The sequence below is a fragment of the Falco naumanni genome, chromosome 6 (assembly GCF_017639655.2).
Source record: "Falco naumanni isolate bFalNau1 chromosome 6, bFalNau1.pat, whole genome shotgun sequence".
Taxonomy (NCBI): Eukaryota; Metazoa; Chordata; class Aves; order Falconiformes; family Falconidae; genus Falco; species Falco naumanni.
The window spans coordinates 48,664,267-48,688,352 of NC_054059.1; the positions used below are offsets into that span (position 1 = coordinate 48,664,267).

A 24,086-nucleotide genomic window follows, 5' to 3' on the forward strand; every position below is an offset into this window, starting at 1 on the left:
GCATGCTTTACTGATTACATTAGCTCTTTTTGAAATGTTGGGGTTTTTGAAGTCTTTCTGAAATCTGGATAGGTTGTGCTAAGGTGATTTGATGTTTGTTCTTAGTTGGCTTTGTTTCTACTTTTGTTTAGAGAAGCCTTATTACTTAAGTTGCATCTTTCCAAGAGCCTGTATTTCAGTATCTGCCTCTCTGCCCTGCATAGCCAGTTTTGTTCCTTCATCCTTTGCCTCCTTCTCTTGTCTTTCCTCCCTGTCTATTTTATATGACCCTGCTTCCTGGGCAGAAAATGACCTCTGCGAGATTCTAGTGGCTAGTATGTCCAGAGGGTTTCTTTCTTCTACATAGGAGCTCCTGAGGCACTTGTGTCTTATTTTTCAAGAACATTATGTTACTTTTTTGGTTAGCAGAAGAAACAGAAAGGAAGCTGTTAATCAGTAAGATTTTTTAAAAAGAAAAGAAAAAAATAAAAATAAAGAGGGCTTTTTCCAGTGCTGACTTGGAAGTCATTGGTTAGTCCAGACAGCACACTTCACTGTCTAGATGAAGAGGGAAAAGCTATTGAAAAGACCATTAGGTAATAGCTTGCTTTTCCCCCACCAGAGCTGTCCCAGGTAATATTATGTTTTGTTTGTGTAGTTATGTGTTTTGTCTGCCTTGCTGAAATAAAATTACTTCTGAGCATTGAAACTGTGCTATAAATTCTGTTTTGCTATTAGCAGAAGTAATTTTTCCCCCTTTTCCTTTGGCCCCAAGAGCTGCAAAAATAACCAACAGCAAACAGATGGCAGAGTGCCCTGCCTAAGAAGATTTATGTATTCCTAAGGAATAACCAGTTTAAAGGAAGATTCACAGAGGTTTTTTTGTTCAGATAATTCAGCCATTCGTTATTTCATACAGTGGAAATCTGTTCAATGCAAGGCCATTTATCCTAGCAGTCTTTTGTATGGGGTAGTCATACTCTTTTTATTGTGTTATGCATTCTGAAATATTGGATTTTTAATAATTTAAACATTTATCAGGGTTTTTTCTGCCAATGCATTTGTGAGGTTTTCTTTTGTTCCAGTTTTATTAATTCAAAGATTATCCAATGGCAAGTAAGTATGAGATGAACTGCAGTTCAGTGCACCTCTTTTCCTCTGTGTGTGAGCAGACATGCATCTGAATTGCTTTATGCAGCTGGCCTCCAGGAGCACACGGAGGGTGTTGGTATGGAGGGCAGCGGGGACTGGATGGGACAAAGAGACCATTAGGTGTGAATATACTGCTGGGGGAGTGCTGCATTTCCTCCCATCCTGACATCCTTCTGCTTGGGTCAAAGAAATGAAGGGCTGAACTTAAGATGAGTGAAAATACAGTACTTAAAATGATGTCTTGAGCTGGAGGAGCACTTCAGGGTCAGCTCTGGCCCTGCATTTGATGAGGTGCATTTGTTGAGGTGAAGAACTTGCAGGTAATACCTACCTACAGATCTGAAAATGGCATTTTCTGTGACACAAAAGACCAGTTCAGCTATCCGGCTCTTGAGCCTTTTTCCCCGCTGGTGTAAAGTCACAGGTCGGTCAGTGGGATAAACCAGGGTTCGGTCAATGTGTAGGGCAAAAAACAAACTGAGTGGCTGCTGATGGAGTGAAGTGTGAGCATTACTTAACTTGCACGTATGCGCTGAGCATGATCAACTGTGGTTTCAGTTAGAGGCCAGTGGAAAACTAAGGTAAGCAATAGGGAGAAGTTTGTTTCTTGGTTGTCTGGGTTTTGGAGAGTGCAGTTGTGTTGCCGGTTTTGAGAGAGCAAGGTAGGTTTTGGTTCTATTCATTTTAATCAAATGCACTTTTAGGTTTTACTCTAAGATAGAGGAAGATTGCTGATGCTGATGGAATTCTTTTCATATGGTTTTGGAGCTTCGATAGAGCTAACTATAACACTGGTTTTGCTACACGTTTTTAGTAGTATTTATAACTCCTCATTACCGGTTGATCCCTTTTTATTCCTTTAGGTTTTTTTAATTACTGTCACAATTGAAAAGAAAATTGTGTTGCAGTTATGCATCCTGGTACTTCAACAGTGACTGTAGATCAAACAACAGATCTACAGCTTCTGCTAATGTAGGAGAGTTTAGGAACACAGAGATTATGAGATCAAAGAAGACAGATCCTTCTGATAGAGTATCCCATCCATAACAAAAACAAAAGCTTCAAGAAAAAGTGCCAGAATCCCTTCACAATTATGGGATAAACTGCCATTCAGAAAAATTGTATAGCCTCCTCTGTCCTTCTGCTATATGAGTTCACGTTTCCCATATATATTTTAGATTTTTTCCCCCTGTTTTTTAGATTCAGGCTTTAAAAATACATATAATAAAAGGAAACTTTAAAAACCCACATAAATAAAATAATAGTTCTGTATTGTGAGCCTTGTTAATTCTAGTGCAGATTGCCTTTAAAAAGCAGCAGTGTGGAGTTTGGATCTCAGATTTCTGTATTGTGCTTGCACAGAAACTGGCACTCATAGTCCTGGCTACCTCTGGAGGTGAACAAAACAATAAAAAGGCATTAATCTCCTTACTGGCACAAGGATCCTTTCCTGATTTCACTACCTCTGTCCTACTGAAACCTTCCGTTTTCTGGGTATTATTATTCCCAACAATTTTTTTAACATCATAATACTTTATATAAATCATGAAGTTCTAGGAAAAGTTACTTGCACTAAAGGAATACAAAGGATGCATTTAAATACATCGTTAAAAGTAGATGCGACTTTTTCATATACATTATGTGTATTTGACTATTTATTTGGATGAACCTCTTATAGAGAAAGGAATCATGTTTATGATTGTGAAGCATTTTTTAGAAATCTTAATTGGTTTTCTTGGGTTTGCACCTTGGTTACATTTTTCTGAAAAATGGAAACCTCCATTTATTTCACTATTTTTTTTTGCTCTTAACATGTATCTTCATATAAGCTATTACTTTATGCACATTTAAATAAACTTTCTGGAGGATGTCAGCAGCTGGTAACAGCTGAAGTATCCCATCACCTATACTCCAAACAAGCAATGACTTTGATCAAATGGTCATTGTGTGACTGTAGATCAAGCCAGCTAGCTCCTGGCACAGATAGACGTGCGTCCCAAACTGCGTACACTTATCATCCCTCAGAGGAGACTTGGTAGGCAGAAAGGAGGCACAGCACTGAGACCTTGGAGGCCACTCCTGCTTTTCAGATAAGGTGCCTGAGCGCCCTAAGCTGTGCTTTTCCCCAGAGGTGGACGGTCATTCGTGGCAGGACATTAAGCAATGCTGTTGTCCCTTTTCTGGTTTTCCTGTAGGCATAAAAGCAGTGGGGATCCTCTTGCCAATTCCACATGAGTCACAAATTCACTGCTTTTACTTTTTTTTTCTTGTTTTTTTTCAGAGGGAGAGTGCTAAGGGTGACGAGAGGAAGGAATGTCTTACAAAAGATGTTATATTCTGTTTTGTAGAGTGTGATTTGTTATTGCTCTAGCAATAAAGAGAAAAAACAATGTTTGTGTATCGCTGCTCCTCCAGTATTTCATCATCTGGGACTGATAGAGCAGCCTTTAGCAAAAGGGAATATTTTGCTTTTACTCATGTCAGTATCTGCCTTTGAGTACATTAAATTCAGTGTGGAATAGTTAATTCAGGACCTTGACCCATACTTGCATTTTGAAATCATTCTGGCTCTTAAATTCTTATAATAAGCCAGAGGCTAGTACTTGAAACCTATTCACAATACGGTGCAACGCTTTCTGAGTTAGGATTTCCCTGTTATCCTCCTCTCTAAAATGTTTTATCCTTTTGTCTGCACTTCACACACAGAATTATTAGTACCCGTGTAGAAAGAGAGCGTGTCTTATTTTAGCAGTTTCGTGACAGTAACAGTATTTCACTGCACAGAAAGGGTCAAAACAATGTTCTTGCTGTACTGCTTTGCTAAAAAAAGTGAAGGAATGTCTGTTTGCAAATCACTGGAGAGTACGTTTGGAAGAAGTTATGAAACAGCATTTCAACAGTGGATAGAAGAGTAGCTGTGGACACATCTTGTGTAAAAGCTATAGGGAAACCAGACAACCTTGAAGTTCTGCTCTTACAGAAAGAAACAATATAGATGAAGTAAATAAAAAGTGAAACAGAATTTGGGAAACTTTATTATTTTTTTCATACTTGTCTCCCAGCTCCTGATAGCTATATTTGCACATGCCAGCAAGAAATATTCAAAAGCTGAAACGAATCAGTATTCTTACACTTCTAAACATGATTAATACAGTCAGAATATGTGTGGTAATTTGCAGACTAGAGTTGCTTGCCCTTTATGTTGAGGTGTTAAACCTTTCTGGAAAAGAAATTTTATAAAGGAATTCTGATGGAAACGGGACTACCAGGAGTGGGCACATTGCTGCATTCTTTGTAATAGAAACAGGATGTGCCAACCTAGATACCCAGTGAGGTATAAGCAGAGGATTTAGCCATGCAGAATTCTGGTGAAGAAGCATGATTCTTAGCTTTGCTTTGTTTGACCTCTCTAAAATTGCTTTAGAGGGGAAGGGTCATCTTTGGTTGCTTTGAAACTAAAACTAAGACTTCTTTTTTAGCGCTTTCACAGCATGAAATGTGTTAACGGTTAAAATGTATTTTGTGTAACAGTTCTGCATCCCAGTTTGAGACCAGACTGTGGCATACATTTGACCATTTTTTACATATATTTTTTAAAACTTCTAAAACAAAAATAACTTTATTTTAAACTGTGGAAATCAAAACTTAAATGTGTTAGGCTGCCGTCCTTGACTTCATAATGGTCACAAGCTGCCCCAACCCAGCAAACAGAGTATAAGGGCAAAATGCATACGAATCAAATGCTTAGTGGATACTGACTTCCCAGTATCTCATTGCTTGGCTGTTTTGTTGAGGTTTCACACACATACATAAAAATAACAGCATTTTTAGCTGATCCCAATAGATTTTTCTCTGCAGCTGCATCACTTGAAAAAGGCTTTTTGTTCCAATTCTTGAAGTCTTAAGTATTGCAAGTAATTTTTTTTTTTTTTTAAATCTCAATTATGATTTATGTGTTGTGATGACTTTAAGGGCTTGATTGGGCTACAAATGTGCTTTGAAAAAACAAGAAAATGTGCCCATGAAAAACACCGGCAGTTCAAAGCTGAATATTGAGCATACAGTTGTAAACTCACATGGCACATGGCTGGATAGGTTTTTTTGGCAGACGCATAGTCTCAACCTGCAGTGATGCTAAAGATATTAGCAAATTAGCACTGCAAAGCTTGCCAGCGTATTCGCCAGAGTCCTGCTCATGCTCTCACTGCTGTAATTAAAACTAATTATTTTCTAAAACATAGTAATACATGAATATGTGCAATAATCATTTTGTAGTGGGCAATGTGTGAAGTATTTTTAAAGCTTCTTTTTCCCCTCCTGTCTCTGGCTTGCTATACAGAGTGCTTGCTGCCGAGTGCAAGCCAGCATTGTCATTTTGCAGAGAGATATGCTAGTCTAGTAATGACCAGATTTTTTAATGTTTTTTTTAAACAATGATGCTTTGCTGATTCTTAAAATTTGTAAATTGGGGATATGTATTTTTTCCTTTTTATTACCTTTTAGCTTATTCTGTCCTATGTTTTTCTTATCTCACATCTTCCTTGAAAGAAGGGCATGAGAGGGAGAAAAAAGGGAGAGAAAGGGAAGCTACTCCAGCCTTTTCGTAAATGCCATACACATGGTTTCTGCAGGGAAAGAATCACCTTGTGTCTTGCTGTTGTTTTCTGGTTATTTGCATTGATTCAGTGTCATGGCACCTCCTAGCATCTGCTCTGCCCAGTATTTTCTGTCTGTTTATCTGAATGCTTCTTCTTGCATCTTTCTAGAAATCCAGGAACCCAGCAGCTCTGCAGCAATAATACTACACTTAGCACTTGCATCTTCAAATAAAAAAACCCCTTAAACTCCTCACACCCCTGGGAAGCAACTGCATGCCATTACCAGAGAAAGACATTTGCGCGTTCATTATAGTCCCACCTCATTTTGGCAGAGGGGAAGAAGTTCAGTGCCGGTTCTCCAACAGAGCAGAGTTTACAGCTTGTAATTCTGTACTTAAGGCTCACAGTGGCAGAGCCATTCATACTGAAATCAGTAGGAGCAGGAATTATCTGCTGGACACCAACCTTAATACAGACATAACTGGGAAATGTGGACTGTTTCTCAGATTCAACATCGCAAGCAAATTGCACATTGTTTGAATTTACATTCATGTGTTGCTAAAGGGAAGGTGCAGTAGTTACTAAAATAGACTGTTCTGTTAAGGGGTAGTGGTTGAATGTGGAGACAGTTGAAGGCATGAACAATTAATTTTACTCCATAAAGTGGTGGTGGTGGTTGTTGTTATTGCATGGTGCTTCTCTTACATTTCATTCTCTTATTTCCTCATTTCAACTGAAGAGGTTTCCAGGTTTCCGGATGCTAGAATAACAGGACAGAGGTGGGATAACCTCTGCTTCACGTGGTGCCGCAATCTTGCAGCAGGAAGCGTTGTTTTTTCCTACAAAGCCAAACATAGTCATGCTTAACTGTTTCTCCTGTTTTTGATTAGCACCTATGGGTCTTGCAGATATGATGACACCCGGTGAGTCCAAACTACCCCTTCCTCTCAAAGCAGATGGCAAAGAAGAAGGACCCCCCCAACCTGAGAGCAAGTCAAAGGTATTTACCACCTCCGCACGTGGTGTTGGTTCAGCCCGCAGAAGTCTGCTGTGTTGTCCTTCATCTTCTGGTTTTGGCCTACCCACTTCTGTTCTTTCCTGCATGCCTTTCCATTCACGTGCAATCTCTTTGTTTGTTTCTTTTTCTTTTTTTTTTTTTCTTTTTTCCTTCATTGTATGGATCTGAAAGTTACTAGTTCTTACGGCATTTTAACTTGCGGGGGCAAAGCAACCCAAGCCAAAAGTTGCGTGGGGATTCGGCTGTGCCAGGTGGGTGGGAAAGAAGGGTCTTGCCTGGTTTCAATACTTGCAGCCATTTTTCTCTGCCTTCAGTTATAGCTTCCTGTTTTGGCCGCCTCAGCAGCAGCAACATACTTTAATATTTTGCTTTCCTGCCTTATTTGATAAAATAAGGTGAACAGCTTGGTTTTTTTTCTTTCTTTCATAAGGGGAAACCCATGCTTAGCATTCCATGTGAGCTTGAAATAAGCATGGTGGCTTAGTGACTTTAGCCAAGCATCCAGCAAACTTTCCAAATTATACTAATTAACAATGTCGTTTTAATACCTTTTATTTATATATATAAATATATTTATATATGTGTGTGTTTTCTGTATGTGTCTCTCTGTTTATATATATTTTATATATAAAAATTGGTCAGTCTGTTAAACTGGATGTATTTTTTTTGTTTTTAATAAAGTTTGCCCTGCCTTTGTCATATTATTTTTTTTTTATTCCTCTACCACAGGATAGCTACAGCTCTCAGGGTATTTCTCAGCCCCCAACCCCAGGCAACCTGCCAGTCCCTTCCCCAATGTCCCCAAGCTCTGCTAGCATCTCCTCCTTTCATGGAGATGAAAGTGATAGCATTAGCAGCCCAGGCTGGCCAAAGACTCCATCAAGCCCTGTAAGTGGCTCTGGTTTTTTTGGTTTTTGTTTATTTTTTTGTAATTAATTATATTTTAATGCTTGCTTGTTTGTTTTGTAAATTCTTTTCTTCATTATTTATCCACTAAACAGTTTTCTTTCTTTATAACACTGGGTACAAATTCTGCTCTCGGACACATGACTGTAAGTTCCACTGTCCAGCTTCAGTGGGGCCTGAGCATGCTTATCCAAGGGCAAAATTTGTCCCAACAGTACTTTGAAATAAGAAAGAGTAAAATTGCGTGCATCATGCAAGTGTGCTGTCTGGTAATACAGCAGTTGTTGTGAAGAAAACATCCTTCCTGTAATGCATCAGCTTCCAAGCATGCCTACTGTGTTGTTAAGGACAATTCCATTTCTGTTCCTGGGCCCAAACTCCTTCACACAACTGACTTCGCTGTGGTTGCTGCACTTGTCATTGCTAGGATTACTTAGTAAAAAAACAAAACAAAATGAGAATTCTCCCCTATTGAAACTAATATCCATCAAAGTTTAAATTGTAGACTCAGCACCATGAAAAAGCTGCCTTGTGCATTTTTGAAACATTTTTAATTTCGAATTGTGTATTTGGAAATACAATCATTAGGTTATCAGGGCACAGTCTAAAATGAAATTACTTCTGATTTGCTTCATTCAGTTATTTTGAAATAACCCAGATTGTGGGTAGAAAAAACTGATGCATGTATGTTTTTAGAAAACTATTTTTAGATGAATAATGTTTAGTCATTCTCATACAGGTTGTAACGAAAAACCTGAGCAAGAGACGCATGGAGCTAAAAATTAATTTCATTATATATCTATCTATAGATACACACATAGAAAATCTATATACATATATAGAAAAGAGAATGAAGACATAAGCTGATATTGCCTACGGGGAGCAAATGTCCACTTGGTCATTTTTGCTTTGTTTTTTTGAATTAGAAAAATATATGTTGTTCCTCTTTTCTTTCTTTTTACCGAAAGTAATAATGATCATAATTTGTCTGTAGAAAAATCCTGAAAAATATTCTTGTGAGGAATGTAAAGGGTTTTTTCCCAATGTTAATGTGCACTTAAAATTAGCAACAATTCTTGATAAGAACTTAATTTTCACAAAGTGATACGTTGAAGAGTATGTCTCAGGGCAAACAGAGGAAGGCCAATTGGAGGGGGAGAGATCTGCCATCCAAAAATGAGACATCTAGTGAATCCCCTGAGCAAAGGGGCAGCATGGCATGAAATGTACCACCTGAATGTTTTGATGTTTATTTGGCAGCGACTTTGAGTCTCAGAAGGCAGCTGGTGTTACCTGTTCCCACAAAGTTTCATCTTTTTCTTAACAGCATTTCTGAAAGCATGGTACCAAAAACTCACCTTAGCTTTCTTTGTAGCAATGTTTTGGGTATCGTTTCTTTGGGTGGTTTTCTGGAGGAAAGCAAGAGAGTTATTCCACAGGCTGTCTTAACACACAGAGTTCTTCCTCTGCAAGGCTACCAAATGGTAATGCATTCCTGAGCTCATTGCATACACTGCATAACAAATCCTAGAGTCACTGTGAACATGTAGAGTTTTTTTCCATGTAAATATGCCAAAGTATAGCGTTGGAAAAAATAAATGGGAGAAAGTTTGTGCTTTCAGTTTCTTCTGAATGCCCTTCTGTCCAAATGCTGCTGTGTCTTTAGCTTCAGTTAACTTCTTGGTACAGAGATATGGATAAATACAGTGCTTTGGAATGGCAGAAAAATAAGTGCTGTAAATTAGCTGATCCCTTTTTACCTGTGAAGGCCAGTGTATTGGATAACTTCATTGACTTCAGCAGCAGCCTGACGTAGACTGGAACGATTGATTGCAGGCATTCCGTTACACTTTAAAACAGCCTGAATTTGTTCATTAAATCCCAGAGCTGCTTCATTTGCTACAACTGCTGTATTCCAGCAGAGGATAAAAGCAAGGGTGAATGGTCTGTGATTCACTTCACAGTATCCCTGTGATCCTACTAAGTGGATCCTCTCTTTCAGCAGTTTTATATGGAAGTAAGGCATGAGAAAACGTGAAGAAGGAATTGCTGAACATTATGTTTTGAGGGCTCTTCGTGTGCATCAATAGCAGGACACTTCTGCTGTACTAATTTTGCACGTTGTGTACATACTTGACAGTGACAAGGTGGCTTTAAAATTCTTTGAAAAAAATTTCAAGTGTGGGTGTGAACTATGCAGGGTTGTTGCAACGTGAATAAAACAATATTTTATGAAAACCCCATTAAATGCAATTCACTGCCCATAGATACTTGAGAACGTGACAGTGAATACACATGGATAGTACTGTATCTCTGTGGTGCTAGCCGTGAGGGGTCTGCAGAGTCCTTCAGGAGGAAATCTTGACAAGAGGATTGTGTCCTGTAAAAGCCCCTGCTAGGGATTGGACTTTGGCAGTTTTTGCTGCCTGTGTATGCACATTGTTCTGTAGTAGAATAGGTCTATTTAATAAGTGTAATGTTGGCAAATTCATTATTGAAGTGGGGGAAGTGAACAGTAGATAGTTCTATAAATACAGATGCTAAAAGATATGTACAGAAACAACTACCCACTGCCTTAATGTGAAAAGAACTCCTACAGGAATTTGTGTTGCTCTGAAGGATTCTGCACACTCACTGTACAAGGGTCTGTATATAATACAGTTTTAACAGGTGGTAGGTGTATTGAAAATAAAGTATAGGGTTCAAAAGATACGATATGGGAATTGGCTTTGATATCCACATACTTTGGTGGGGATTTTTAAATCATCTATCTAAACATAACCAGTCATGCCATCTAGAAGAGTGCTAGGGATTGAGGGCAGAGTAGAATATAACTACATTGGTAAAGGTATGTGCCACAGGCTTGAAGTAGCATTCTTTTATCACCAAATTTGCCAACAAACTTAACAGAAGAAAAGCTCATGCTCGGTATTCTTCCCACGTTGCCTGGCATGCACTCATTTTAGTTAACAGTCTGATAATGGGATAATTTTGTAATAAGCCCGTATTTTCTGAGGGTTAACATTTACCTATAGGCAAATTTAGGCTTCCAGCTGAATCTGCCTTTGTGGAATTGAAGTTTGTTTGTGTGTAGACTAGCTTGCACACATCTGTCATTTTTATATGTTTACATTTATAAAAATAGAGAAGAGGAAAAGCTCTTTACTCTTGAGGAATAGCATTCTTCCCTGTAGTGCATTCTTCTAAAGTTAACATTTCATTTTGGAAGAAAATTGCACTCGTTTTACAAAGCATGACAACCTGAAAGCTCACACAGTAAGAAACACTTCTTACCTTCTGTAAGCTGTGAAAAGTTTTCAGATTATACTGTCATTTTAGAGCCTCCTGCCACACTGCTGAAAAGCATCATCATTTGAGATGTATAGTAGAAAAACCCAGAATGAAAAATTCTTAACTGTTTCCATTCTGCTCTGAATCTGATATGAAAAAGAGAATCTTACCGTATAAAAATGAAAATGTAAAACTGGTAAATCTGAACTTTCTTAATCATGAGCTGCCATAAAAGTGAAATAGAAACTATTTTCTTGCCTCATTTGTTAGAATATATGCATATACAAAATTTGTCAGGTAAAACTGCAATTTCCCACCTTTGTTTTCATTAGAGTTCTTTGGCATCATAAAAGTAAGATTAAAATAAATGCTGATGAGCTGTAAAGCAGCTTTGTGCTTACTGCCATCGGTACTGGGGTGGCTCCAGTTTATTCAGCTGTCCAAGCCCATGTGATCATGTATCGGTTCTCACTACAAAATTGGATTAGTAGCAATATGAGTTGCCTAATTCCCTCTTTCCCACTCACTGCCAAAAGGAATCTTTGGAAAAAATGCGTTTGTTGAAAAGAGTTGAACTGATTTCCTTAAACACCGAGATACGTAGCAAATTATGCTTTCAGTAAACTGGTTGCCATTACACTGTTAGTTTGTGCTTTCATTGCATAATCTGCAGGACTCGTGTTGTAAGTACTTTCCTGCAAGCCACGTAGTGTATTAGTAAAACAAATTCAGCCTTGACTCTGACTTCAGTAGGAGTTGTAACACAACTGAATCTGACACAAGTACATTCCTGAGTGCTCCTCATTTCTAGGTACGGCAGGTAATAATGCATGTCTGTAGGAAAGACTACTGCAAAGAAGTTACAGTATCAGGAAACAAGGCAGAAAACTTTATAGGAGGCTATTTATTTAATTAAAATGAATATCAATTCACTGGAAAGAACAGCAATGGCTCATGGAACTGCTGGGTCACCCCCCTTGGCTTCATATCTCTTTCCTTCTGGCTCTCCTCCAGTGTTGCCAAGTTTCAGCTAATGGCTGATACAGAGCCTGTCATATTTTCCAGGCTAACATGCAAGATGAATGGTGGCAGTGCTTTTAAAATCATTGGCAGTTGGATGCTACCCCACTGCATCTTTCATGGTGTCGAGTGCCAGTCCTCACCAGCGCTGTGTGGGGACATGGACAGAGTGGGTGGTTCTGTAGCATCTGTGAGGTACAGCTAGGGTCTGCTTTAGGAATGTTAAATTATAAATAAGGTCCTGTTTGATTCAGAATAGTGCTGTCTCCTGTTCAAAGTAGGGAGAAGGCAAGGGAGGGAAGGAGTGATTGACTAGATGAGTTTAAAGAAGTGTCTGCTGCGATCAACCACAAAGTTGAGGATTTTACTATACAGACATAAAGGATATGTTTCCCTTCATATATTTGGCTCCTTTCCCAAAGCTTTATATCAGTCTTTTTCTTGTGTGTAATTCTGAACCGCTCCCATCTTCCACTGCTGAGGACATCACCTTCTGCAAGCAGGAGGGTTTTCCTGCAGAAGCAGCAGCCTCTCTCTGCTATCAGGTCAGAGGCAGCTCAGATGGATAAGGCATAGTCCATCCGCACATGGCACAGAGCCCAGCTGACAGGGTTATATTGCACAGTCAAGATATGGTGAGAAGTTAGAGCTTGTGTAGCAGCCTCAGTGCTTTATGCCATCTCCGCATAAAGGGCATCAAGATAGCATGAGCTTTCGTTAACTGTGAAGCCCAGCAGGAAAATGGGTTTGCTCCTGCATTTCTGCCACATGAGAAACAATTCTGCTCTTTCCACCTCTTTTGCGTTTTGCACAGTGGTGGTTCAGTTCTGATGGCTGTGCATCCCTGGTTTTCCCCAGATCATAATACACGTTCTCTTTGCAAGGGAGGACATGTGAGACGTTATCTTCTGCCCTCTTCCAAGGAAGGACAGCGGTAGCTACTCACAGGCATTATTGGCAGTTCACAGAGTATTGCCACCAGTCTCCTTGTACTGTCAGGACTCTTGTTCACCTCGCTTTTTGGCTAGTGGTGGTATGAAGAGATAGTGAAGTGTAACCATTTGTGACTCTTAAAGGGAGCACCGCTCTTCAGTGTGCTAGTTTGCCATGATCCATGCTTTAGGCTACTTCTGTGCAATTCCTGTTCTGGAGGAGCACTTTCAGGTTTTCTAGCCCCTTCTGGGGGTCAAAGAGGAGAAGGTTGATTTGGTTTGGTTTTAGGATTATGTAAACTTGTGTGGGACAAACGGTTTTAATTTTACCCAAATTACTGCTTGCAAATCACTTCCAGATAAGTGGATGAGAGGCACTATGTGAGAGCTACCTCTTCTTAAAATTACATGAGGCAACATCAGAAACTTGCCTTCTGGGATCCAAAGTTCAGATCAGTGAAAGAAATATGAAAATGGGGAGTTTGGGCCCTTTATTTATAAAGCTGAATTTTCCGTATATGGACAGAATGTACTGTTTGTGCCTGAACTAGTAGCCTTCATTCCTGACTGTTGTGTGATAGCTTTAGTTTGTTTGACATCTTCTCTTTTTCAATGTTGTGAGTTTCTTACTTTCTTTTCCCTCCCCCTCCCACCCTTCCCCCAACTCTTTTTTTTTCTTCTTGCGATTTAGAAATCAAGTTCCTCTACCACAACTGGAGAGAAGATCACTAAAGTCTATGAGCTAGGAAATGAGCCGGAGCGCAAGATGTGGGTAGATCGGTACCTGACGTTTATGGAGGAGAGGGGCACACCTGTGGCCAGTCTGCCAGCTGTGGGCAAGAAGCCCCTGGACTTGTTCAGGCTCTATGTCTGCGTCAAAGAGATTGGAGGTTTAGCACAGGTGAGAAGAAGTGCTTGCAAGTGAACCATTTGAAAAGGCAAAACACTTTTTTTTTTTTCTAGATTATTTCCTGCTGGTTACATCGTTACTTTTTCAGCCCTGACAACGTTGTTGAAGGAAATAGTTTTGTGCTGTAATACTTGTCTAGAGTTCGTTTTGGGCTGTGTAATTGCCCTAAAACTCTATAGAGTTTGGATCAAAATTGACCATTTCTATAAACAGATGAAATTGTTACCTGTTCAGGGGAATCCAGTAATGCCACTAAGAGAAGAAAAGAGGAGGAGACCATTGGATCAAAGTTAGGAGTAAGAAACAGATGACAGAACTGAAGGAAAAAGGAAATTTTGAAATCCATCCTTCCCAGATAGGGATACTGCCTCTAGGACTAATCAGTTAATCTCTCCAGAGAAGTGGCAGATACATTCTTGAAACAAAGTCCTTCATTCCAGACCTTTCATCTCAGAGTGTCTCTGCATGGTACGTTTGTTTCTGAGACATACACTGTGCATTCCCTGTGTTTGGAAAATGCTTACAGGATATTTTGGGTTGCCTTACAAACATAACAGTTACAAGGAGAAGGTGAATTACTTGATTGAGATGAAGGAAAATGAAAGCAGGAAGAGCTGAGAATAACAAAGTCACAGAGCGAAGCTTTGGGTTGTGTTCTCACCAGTTAACTGGAAGTTTTGCAAAGGGATGTTTGGAAATCACTTGTGAGTTCTGCAAGACTGACCACCGCAGACCAAAACTAAATGTTTCATTGTCTAGCACCATCAAAAGGGAAAGCAGGAGAAAATGGTCAGCATTTGCAGCCTTGGATTTGCTATTCAGAGTCATCTGTCCTTGCCTGATACTTTTACAAATCATCCCTTGCATTGAAGGGATCACTTTTCTAGGTACTAGAAGCTACTGTGGAGTGCTGAGGCCCATAATTTCTATGGATTTAAGAACATTGGTGGGTGTTCAGTGATTGGCAAGATGAAGTCTTACACATAGCTATGTAGATAAATTTGTGTATGCAATATTTAATATAAAATAGATAATATTTATTATTTAAATAGATATAATTTTACATTTATTACAAAAACTGAGCTCAAAAATATGGCAGACAAATTGGATCTTCAGAAAGAGAGCACATTTTAATAATCTGTGTGGTTAGTTCAAGAAAGAAATGTCCGACATCAGTTAGTGCCATTTTTAGTGCTGTTTTTAATAGTACACTCACAACGTAGGATTTGACTACTGAATTAGATCATTGGCCCTTCAAGTCCAGAGAATTTAGCTATTCCTGTTGTGAAAGGAAGGCAGAGAAACCTAATATAGTTCACCTTGCCAGCTGTTAAATGCTGTATATAGGTAAGAGATGTTATCCTGACATTTTTAGTAATCTGCTCATGCCCTCCAGCATCATAACGATGTGATTACTTTTAGCTCAGAAACTTTATTACAGGTAAATCGTATCGTGAGGCTGCTCTGCCTCATACAGTGTGATTGTGCCCATAGTATGACTTTTAGCATCAAAAATTAAGCAAGGTGGGGGGCGGATGAGATACTGTAGAAAGTCATTCATGTTCGCTTATTATGGAAATTTGTTTTATTTTGGGACACTCAGTGTTGACTTGCACTGACAGACATTATGCATTGCCAAAGAATAGATGCTGTTCACTGAGACTGATATTTGAAAGAGCTCCAGTTCCAAATGCATGTGCTTGAGTACTGTTAAAAATTGACAGGCTCCTGTTTTTGCTGGTGTGCCCACATGAATGATCACTGTGTTTATCTGTTCGGGGGTATAGAGAGGTGGAGAGCCTTGCTTGCCGCGCTTTATTTAAACGTATCTGTGTGATGCTCTCCTAAAAAGCTGTTGCTGCAAGTGCTGTCCTCCACATCTCATGATTCTGCCTGGAGAGTGACAGGGAGTGAAGCTGTGCAGCATTGGTGCATATTCCCTGTCTTAATAGTTGCAATTGATGGGGTCCCAACATGAACAGACCAGCTGTTGGCAGTCTGCTTTTAAATGCCAATATACTGGGCATTTAGGCATGAATGTTTCTGTTTGCATTATGCAATGTGTTCTTTACGCACCACTTAGCTGTAAGTCAGTAGGCACAAAGGGCTGTGTAACTGGATTTCAAGCCTCAACAAGGGGCAGTTTATGAAAATCTCATCTCCTTCAACTCCTGGGTTCTTGCAGGATGTACCAGAGAATTATAAACACTTAGCATAGCCATGCCAACCTGCTTGCTGTTAATGCTATCCTCAAAAGATCTTTTCTGACTGACAGCAGTTAGGTGTTACTAAACACTGAGAAAAATGAAGAAATGTTTCCTTTGCTGACACGCAGGCTTCGAAACAGTATGGCTAATGATAACCTTCGTAGCTATACAAGTTAAATTGGAGTCATTCAAATCTCAGGCCTCAGGGCAAGTAGCAGTCATCATGAAATCAGGATTCTTCCCCAACAAAAGCTGAGATGCTCGGATGTGTAAAGCCCATTTATTTCGGTGCTGCCTCCCCTCCCTAGCAGTTGCACAACTGGTTGAATGAACTTTGGGGCATCAGGTACTACAGCAAAAAACCTGGCTGCTGTGAGCAGTACTGCTGAACAAACCAGTGGCGTCGTCCAGGATGACAAATTAACTTTGCTGTTATTACCGATCAGCTGTGTTTGAGGAACTCACGAACAGAGTATTTCAATATTCTCAGTCTTACACTGCAAAGAAGACTCACAGCAGAGCTGTGCAGTCAGCACTGTAATACAGAGTGTTGCTGGACTAGCCCTGTGTGTTTGAAGTCTGCCTTAATTAATTAAGGGTCCTTGCTTCACTCTGCCTCTCACCTTGCCAAAGGATCATTGATCTGTCCCTGCAAGATGCCCTAAAGTGAAAGGATTTGAACCAGGAATTACAGACTGAGCTATTTGACAGCTGGTGGCTATTTTGGAGAAAAATTTATTTTTCATATCAGTGCTCAAATACTTAAATTGCAGACTAGCAGTGTTATTGCTTTCTAAATTAGTTTTTAGAAGATGCTTTTTAGTTAGAATAGGGTGGGTGTGGGTGGGTGTCAGAGAGGGGGAGAATAAGCGTGAATGTGCTTGGAGATGGATTGCTAACTGAAGAGCATAGGCCCTGGAAAGAGCGCAAGGCATTTAAAAGATGAACCGTGCAGAAGACTCTCCACAAGCAAAGCTTTTTATGTAGCTATCAGCAGGTTCCTTAATGGTTTTATAACTGTAAATGCCGTCTATGCATTACTGCGTGTGGGAGTAATGAGCATTAGTTAAAAGAGGAAAATAAAAAAAGTAAACTAAGGCATTAGTTCTGCTTTTTTTTCTTGCTTTTTTTTTTCTTTTTCGTCTCCTGACTTAAACCATGTTGCTGCAAACCAATGATTCTGCCGTTTATTTTGCTAGGTTAATAAAAACAAGAAGTGGCGTGAGCTGGCAACTACCTTGAACGTTGGCACTTCGAGCAGCGCAGCCAGCTCCCTGAAAAAACAATACATTCAGTACCTGTTTGCCTTCGAGTGCAAGATTGAGCGAGGGGAGGAGCCCCCTCCAGAAGTCTTCAGCACTGGAGATACTAAGAAACAACCTAAGATTCAGCCGCCATCTCCTGGTAAGTCAAAAATCTGCAGCCTCTTCCACTATTTTTTGAATGCAAATGATTCTAGGTTGCAGTTTATATATTTAGCAGCATGTCTTGCTAATGCTGGAAAAACGACAGGGATAAATACGTTGTTGGCATCTTCTTTTCAAAGTTGGAGCTAGCTCTTGAGTCAAATCTGATTTACCTCCGAAGGGCCACCCGCAGTCATGTGTCTAGTTTGTCATTGCTCGCTCTAAGATGTGAAGACGTGCGCGCCAGCATACCCTTAATATTCAGATTTACAACGGCAAGGTAAAAAGAACAGCATTCTGCACAGATGTGCACGCACTGTAAGACAGGAGGCAGCCAGTACTAAAAGGAGCGTCCATTTGTCTAAAGATCAGCTTCTGGTACTTGCACTTCCCTTGCCGTGACTCTGAAGCTGCATTTTCTACAGAACTGCTGGTCAGTGAAGCTTCGGTTGGAGTCAGGATGGCAGATGCTGGACTGATCAGTGGGTCTCAGATGACTGCTCTGATACAGCCCGTGTTGAATGTGTGGCAGATGGAGAGAGTATGGTGTATCCCCACCGCCAGACCTCGTAGTTTGGAGGCACGCTCTGTGTTCTTTTGTTGCTAATCCTGTATGTCAGATAAGTCATTAGCATCGCTGTCTTTATCTTCCCAACTGAAAAATTGGAACTGGAATTGCTCTATTTTGGCTGTTCTTTTTGCACATACGGTGTGGTGTTTGAAACTGTACTGTTTTCTTTCTAAATTCATTTAACCTAAGACTCTCAAGACTTGATAGTAATTATTGATATTCAAGCCAGGAAATTTCTTAAGTAGAAGTATTTTAAGTAAATAGGAAGAAGTGTAGTACTGGTGTATGATGTTGACTTCTGGACTACCCATGGAAGAAGAAAAAAATCCTTTGATTTGCTGATTATTGGGCTTTTCTGACCAACAAAATAATTTGACAAAATTGTGAACTACCTTCGCAATTACTGTTAGGCAGATCATCTTCTGTTATTGCCAAGAGAATATCATTCCTGGAATGTTTACAGCAGTTTCCTCCATTAGAAGGCAATTTTAGGAAAGTATTAAATAACTTAATTTCTGTTAGTGCAATTCACTGACTGAAAATGGGAAGTGGCAAGTCAGGGACCCAGCAGGCTCTGCAGGCAGTTTGTAGGCTGTGTGGCTCCAGTATCCCATCATGGATACTAGAAAATTGCAACGACCTTTATAATTACATAATACAGTTCTGGCCTTTACAAGATCATTTCTTATGATAGTGCTTCGTCAGTACAGAGAAAGATAACAGTAATGAGGTGTAAACCTTTCTCAGCCTGATGTATTCAGTGTAAGGATTTGGGGGAGTGTTTGGTTAAGATCTTCCTAGGTACGTCTCTCTGTGTAATAACTTAAATTTCCTCCACCTTGTTAACACTTAGGGCTGTCAGGTACCCCAGTGCTGATTATTTAATAGAGAAAATAACTAGGTTACTTGCAATGCACATTTAGAAGATGCAGGAAAACACTTGGTACTAGAAGTGAAGCCTATAGTCCAAATGTTTATCTGTCTGAAACGAGTACAGAGTGTTGTGAATGTGCGCTGTGGCAAAAAACAAAAGATGTTGGATGTGCCTGTCACTTCCTGAGAAGGCAGGTAAGGGGAGCTGAAACTGTTAGACTTGTTAAGGAGGGTGAAGAGAGTTCATCTGTTTCTAAAACTAAACAGCAGTACTAAAAATGTAGGAGTATTTTGGGTTTTTTGTTTTGCTCTCTCCTCCCTTACCCCTCTCTCTCCAGCACTGCTCTCAGTATTTGGTTTGGGAATGATCACTATAAATTGGATGCATTTGGGGATGAAGAACCATTATTTAAATATGCAAACCTGAAACAAAAGAAGTGTCAGGCGTACCACTTTTACAGGGTCCTTTTGCATCATGGTGCTACAGATGAAAATGACAAAGTCCAAGTTTAAATTTATCATAACATTCTAGCAAGCTGTCTATGAGGAGAACTGAAACTATTTTTCTAAAATAAAAACACAGCAGGACATAGAGACTAGAAGAGGGGGAAGCAAGCAAAGATCTCAAGGTTTGTTTTGTTGGCGAGAAAAGAGCTCGTGTTACTGAATGGAACTGCACTTCTGTGTGGAGAAAGGCTTTCGCAGTGTGTATCAGCTTTAGTACATGAAATCCCGCTGAGGTATAGATGCTGCAGAGTACAAGCCTGTTCTCTTTAATAGCCAGCTTTTTTTCTTGCTCCTTTTCCTTTAGTATATACCAACATTAACATTTTAACTGCACAAAAGCAGCAGAGATGTAGATGTACTTTAGATAATCTGTTACTCTTTGGCATTCAGAGGGAACAGGAGCCCCATACAAAAAGAAAGAGTGGCCTCCAAAGGTCCTTGCTTTAACCATTAGCCTCTGTTGTGCAGTTAGCTCAGTGTAGGCAGAGCCACGTTGAAGCCAAATCCATCTGCAGAGAACTAGTTACAGTATTGGGGCTGAAGTTAATTCTGATAAAAAAGCAGGGAGACTTGTCTCAGAGGGCAGGGTGTTGTGTTTTGCCCAGTTCTAACCAGCTGATGCTATGAGAGTTCAAAAATCAGCTGATCTTCATAAGGTGCCCAGGTCCATGTCAGCTGTTGGCCACTCTTTTGCTGCATATAAAATCCTTTAGAGAGAGAGAGAGGCATTGTAGGTCTTCATAAGCATCCTTCTAGGGCTCTAATGTTTTCTCGAAGTGGCTGCAAAGACAAAACACTCTTCCTGTCATGCATGTTTGATAGTTTTGACCAAAATACACACAAATCTATGTGGCAAATTCTAAACTGGGAAGAATTTTGGGGGCCATTATGCTAAGCACTAATGGGTGCCAGAGAACAAATTTCAAAAGAGCATCAGCACGAAGGAGTTCTTTTTTGTTGCTGTACTCTGGCACTGTAAATGCTTAGCTGCAGTAAGCGGTTATGTACACCTGACTCTCAAAATTACAGAGTGTTTATCCTATACTAAATGAACACACTGGCCACAGTGGTACAGCCAAAGATGCTCCCGAGTAACACTCAGCAGCTGGCCCTGATGTCAGCGGAGATTTCATTACAGCCAACCTGTAAAATTGTATGCCTGCGCTGGAAAAGGAGCGAGAGCGAGCCAAGAGTGTGTTCCCTGCGTTTCCTTGGCAGCAGAGAAACAAGACTTGGGGAGGGGGAAGGCAGGGCGGGGGGACGCGGCACAGCACCACACGACACAGCCATTCAGTGAGTGCATCTGTAACCAAACCCATCCGTCTCTGCTGGCGGGTGGCTGACTGAAGTGCTATTATTAGCAGGCAGGTGATGTCATGGAGCGTGTCATGAGGCCGGCCAGGGAATCCCCACAGAAGATGGATGGGCAAGGGGTCGAGAGGGGTGGATGGGGGGACAGACAGAGGTGCCCCCCGTGCCCGCCCAGGGGGGGCCTGCCGCAGCCAGCAGCCCCTAGCCTGGACTAACTGGGGCACCAGGTTCGTGCTGTGTAAATTATCTTCCCAGCGTGGGGGCTGGCTGTTCACTCTGAAGTATGTGAATGTACTTAACCTTCAGTAACCTTTCCATTGTTTACTTTAGAGTATACATTTGTAGCTTCTGGCAAAAGGTAGGGATATCCTAGAGAGCAGGTCAGGCCTCGTATTAATGGAGTTTCAAGAGGTTGCATTCTTCTTTGCTTGGGGTTGGTGGTTTTTTTTCTTCCCTGAAGGAAAAAAAATGCTGGCAAGAGAAAGGTATTTTTTTTCTTAACTGCATATTTCTGTTCTGGTAGGTAAAGGGTCTTTCCTGAAAGCATACTTACTGCCATGCAGGCTTTGCAAGGAAAAAGCCACGCCAGAGCTCTAATTCCATGCTGCCAAGAATAGTGCATGCTGTTGAGTGAACTGTGGAAGAGTTTATAGGACCTCACCTTCTTACTGACAAAGATGTTGATTTTATTTCATTTTGAATGGATTTTCTATTGTTAAAAGCATATTCTTACAAATCTGTTATGACACTTGAAAGACAAGTGTTGCTGAGATGTAGATGCGAGATGAAGAATTCAGTAGCTATGTACACACAGGTTTTTTCCTGGACACATCCCCAAGTCAGCTGCAGGATCATGTAAGCAGAGATTACCTATTCTAAAAGAACGTTGTTTGTCTTCCTTCTTAGTTCTTTAATACTGAAGCTTATGAAGAACTTCAAAAGATACAGCTTCTATTTCAGGATGTCCACAATCAAAATCAAACATCTACCACCATAATAAAAACCCTGCAAGGATAGATGTAAAAAAATGAGAGAGCAGCTAGCAAATCAAATCTAAGGTGAAACATGGAAAAGGGATGTTGTGCTTTCATACAGGGAAGAGGGTTGTTTTTATGTTCTTCAACTAGAAAATATTGCTGATAGCAGTGTATGTGTGAGAGAACATAACTAGTTTGTATTTAACGTATGTGCAGACAGGCACCTGTGTGCACATGCTGTATTAAAGAACTGTTTGAAGTACATTGCTTTGATGCAAAGTCAAATGTTCAAAAGTTAGGAAATGCCAGAAGTGAAATATAATCTTTGCAAACTTAATTATGTTTCCTTGTGCATATACAGTTCAATACACTCTTAATTATACAGTCACATTGAATTTTTTTCCATGACATGTCTGTATCATTCAGTGCATAGAATAAACAGCGACCAGTGAGTACGGAGCTATTCGGTATTTTGTGTTATCCTCACTTTTCAGTACACAGCCCTTACTTGTGCCGCAGTTTTCAAACAGAGAGTTAAAAATGTATTCCTTGTTTTCTCTCATCTTCACTACAACTGTATTTGAGGGCTTTAAAAAGCATTAATCAGCCTTTGCAATACCCATCTGAGAGGGAAAGTAAGATGATTCCCATTCTACGGAAGAGGAACTGGGCTACCAAAAAATTTATAACATGATTATCTGCTATTTCTAGGTGCCAGTTTTTCTAAGTTTGGCCATGTATAGCCCTTTATATGACTTCATCAGTTGCCCTACGTGTTCTGCACAGCTGGAAATCAGCACCTCCAAACAGACTCTCTGAGAAAAGGAGCACACATCTAAGAACCTCTTGTGCAAATTTTCACTCATTTGCCCAGTACTGGACTCTTCCACTGGTTTTGTCTCTTTATCCAGCCCCTTACGGTACTTTCCCCGTAGTTTAACTCTCATTAGCTGCATTTCTGGGCTTTGCTTTGTTGGTCTTCCCTGTTGTGTAATACCGTGTCCATGCAACTTCAGACTTTTCATATTCTAATTTGATCTCAGCAGCATCTGTGTCTCCTTTGCAGATTCACAGTCCCCTTGACATTCTCCTGTTCTCCTTTTCTGTTGATGGTCAGAAACCCTATTGCCCTGCCTTTGCTTGCCAACCTCCAGTTGTTAACCATGAGAGCTTGTGCGGGGTGTTTTCCTGGCTATAGGTTCTCATGCTCAGCTCCACATTCAAGACTGCCCAGATCAACCCAGGAGCTAAATTACAGTGAGAGTCCTGCTCACCTGCAGCCTGAAATAAGTACAAACTTCAGATGCTTTTAAAAAGATCCTTTCAGAAAACCAAGCAGTGAATATATAGCAAGCTAATAATCTATACATATAAACAGGTATTTTTACAAATTTAACCAAATCAGAATCAACACTGGAACAGCAAGAGTACTTTCTTTGTAACAGGCACATCCCCAGCATTACCGCCAAGTCTGTTCTTCAGACAATGAAGGGACTGCTGGTACTGTGTACGAAAAAGGTGACCAAATGTATACTTGGCTTGGAAGACTGACAGAAAAATACAACAGAGGAGGACCATATATTTTCGAAGGCATATTTTTAGAAAAAGCCAGCCAGTTACAGCTTAAAATTTCCAAAATAAAATCATCTTGAGGGAAATTGGCAAAAGTACTGAAAATCACATCCTACAAGAGGAAGTTAAGTTGCTTAAAAAATTGTACCTGCTCTACAAACAGTTACCGTTAAGGGTATATGCTTACCTTACTCTTTCTGAAGTAATGTGCTATTTGCATTGATGCTGTTAGTAAAATACGGATGAACTATTCCGTGGCCTGTGAGTGTATGACATAGAAATAATTATCTTTGCAGTTGCTTGTAGGTCGCTTGGACTCTTCTTGGTAGCTGATGACCACATAATCAAGAGACTGAAACACTTGCAGTTCCCTGTTCTGTAGAAGTGTCCCAGATCCAATAGTGGTCAAGAACAAAATGTATTAACAAAGCAGTATCAGAAATTTTGCACTTCTCATGATAGCATTTGCCTTCCATTTTTTCAGCTGTTTATAACCAGTTATTTAAAATGAGGGGGGGGGGGGGGGGGGGGGGGGGGGGGGGGGGGGGGGCGGGGGCGGAAATAACCAACCTTACAACCACCACTGAGCAGATAGAAATTTATCTTGTAGCTTCTCAGTTGGATATCTTTTTGCTTTTAAACCTTTCCTTATATAAGAAGATTATATAAAACACATTGTTATTCATAATATAAAGATCATGTATTCATGCAGCCCATAAATACTGAAAAAATATTTTGCTTGTTTTCTTTAGGTTTACTTTAGATATGGCTTAAGTTCTTGCTCAGGTAGGATAGGGAAGAACTTAATCGCGGCTTAATGGCCCACCATAAGAGAAATATGCAGGGTTAGGCAATA

At 40.1% G+C, this 24,086-nt stretch overlaps 1 protein-coding gene across 10 annotated transcripts in view; it reads left to right on the plus strand.

The window, feature by feature from the left end:
• Positions 1-24,086, plus strand: part of ARID1B (AT-rich interaction domain 1B) — a 335,632-nt gene that overhangs the window by 293,301 nt on the left and 18,245 nt on the right. For 5 of the 10 annotated variants that reach the window (XM_040598762.1, XM_040598768.1, XM_040598767.1 and 2 more), the window contains 4 exons: positions 6,620-6,729; positions 7,477-7,635; positions 13,588-13,797; positions 17,213-17,417. In XM_040598762.1, the coding sequence (XP_040454696.1) occupies positions 6,620-6,729; positions 7,477-7,635; positions 13,588-13,797; positions 17,213-17,417 (684 nt within the window). The remainder of the gene's footprint in view (positions 1-6,619; positions 6,730-7,476; positions 7,636-13,587; positions 13,798-17,212; positions 17,418-24,086) is intronic. The other 5 variants (XM_040598770.1, XM_040598771.1, XM_040598772.1 and 2 more) reach the window with 2 other exon arrangements.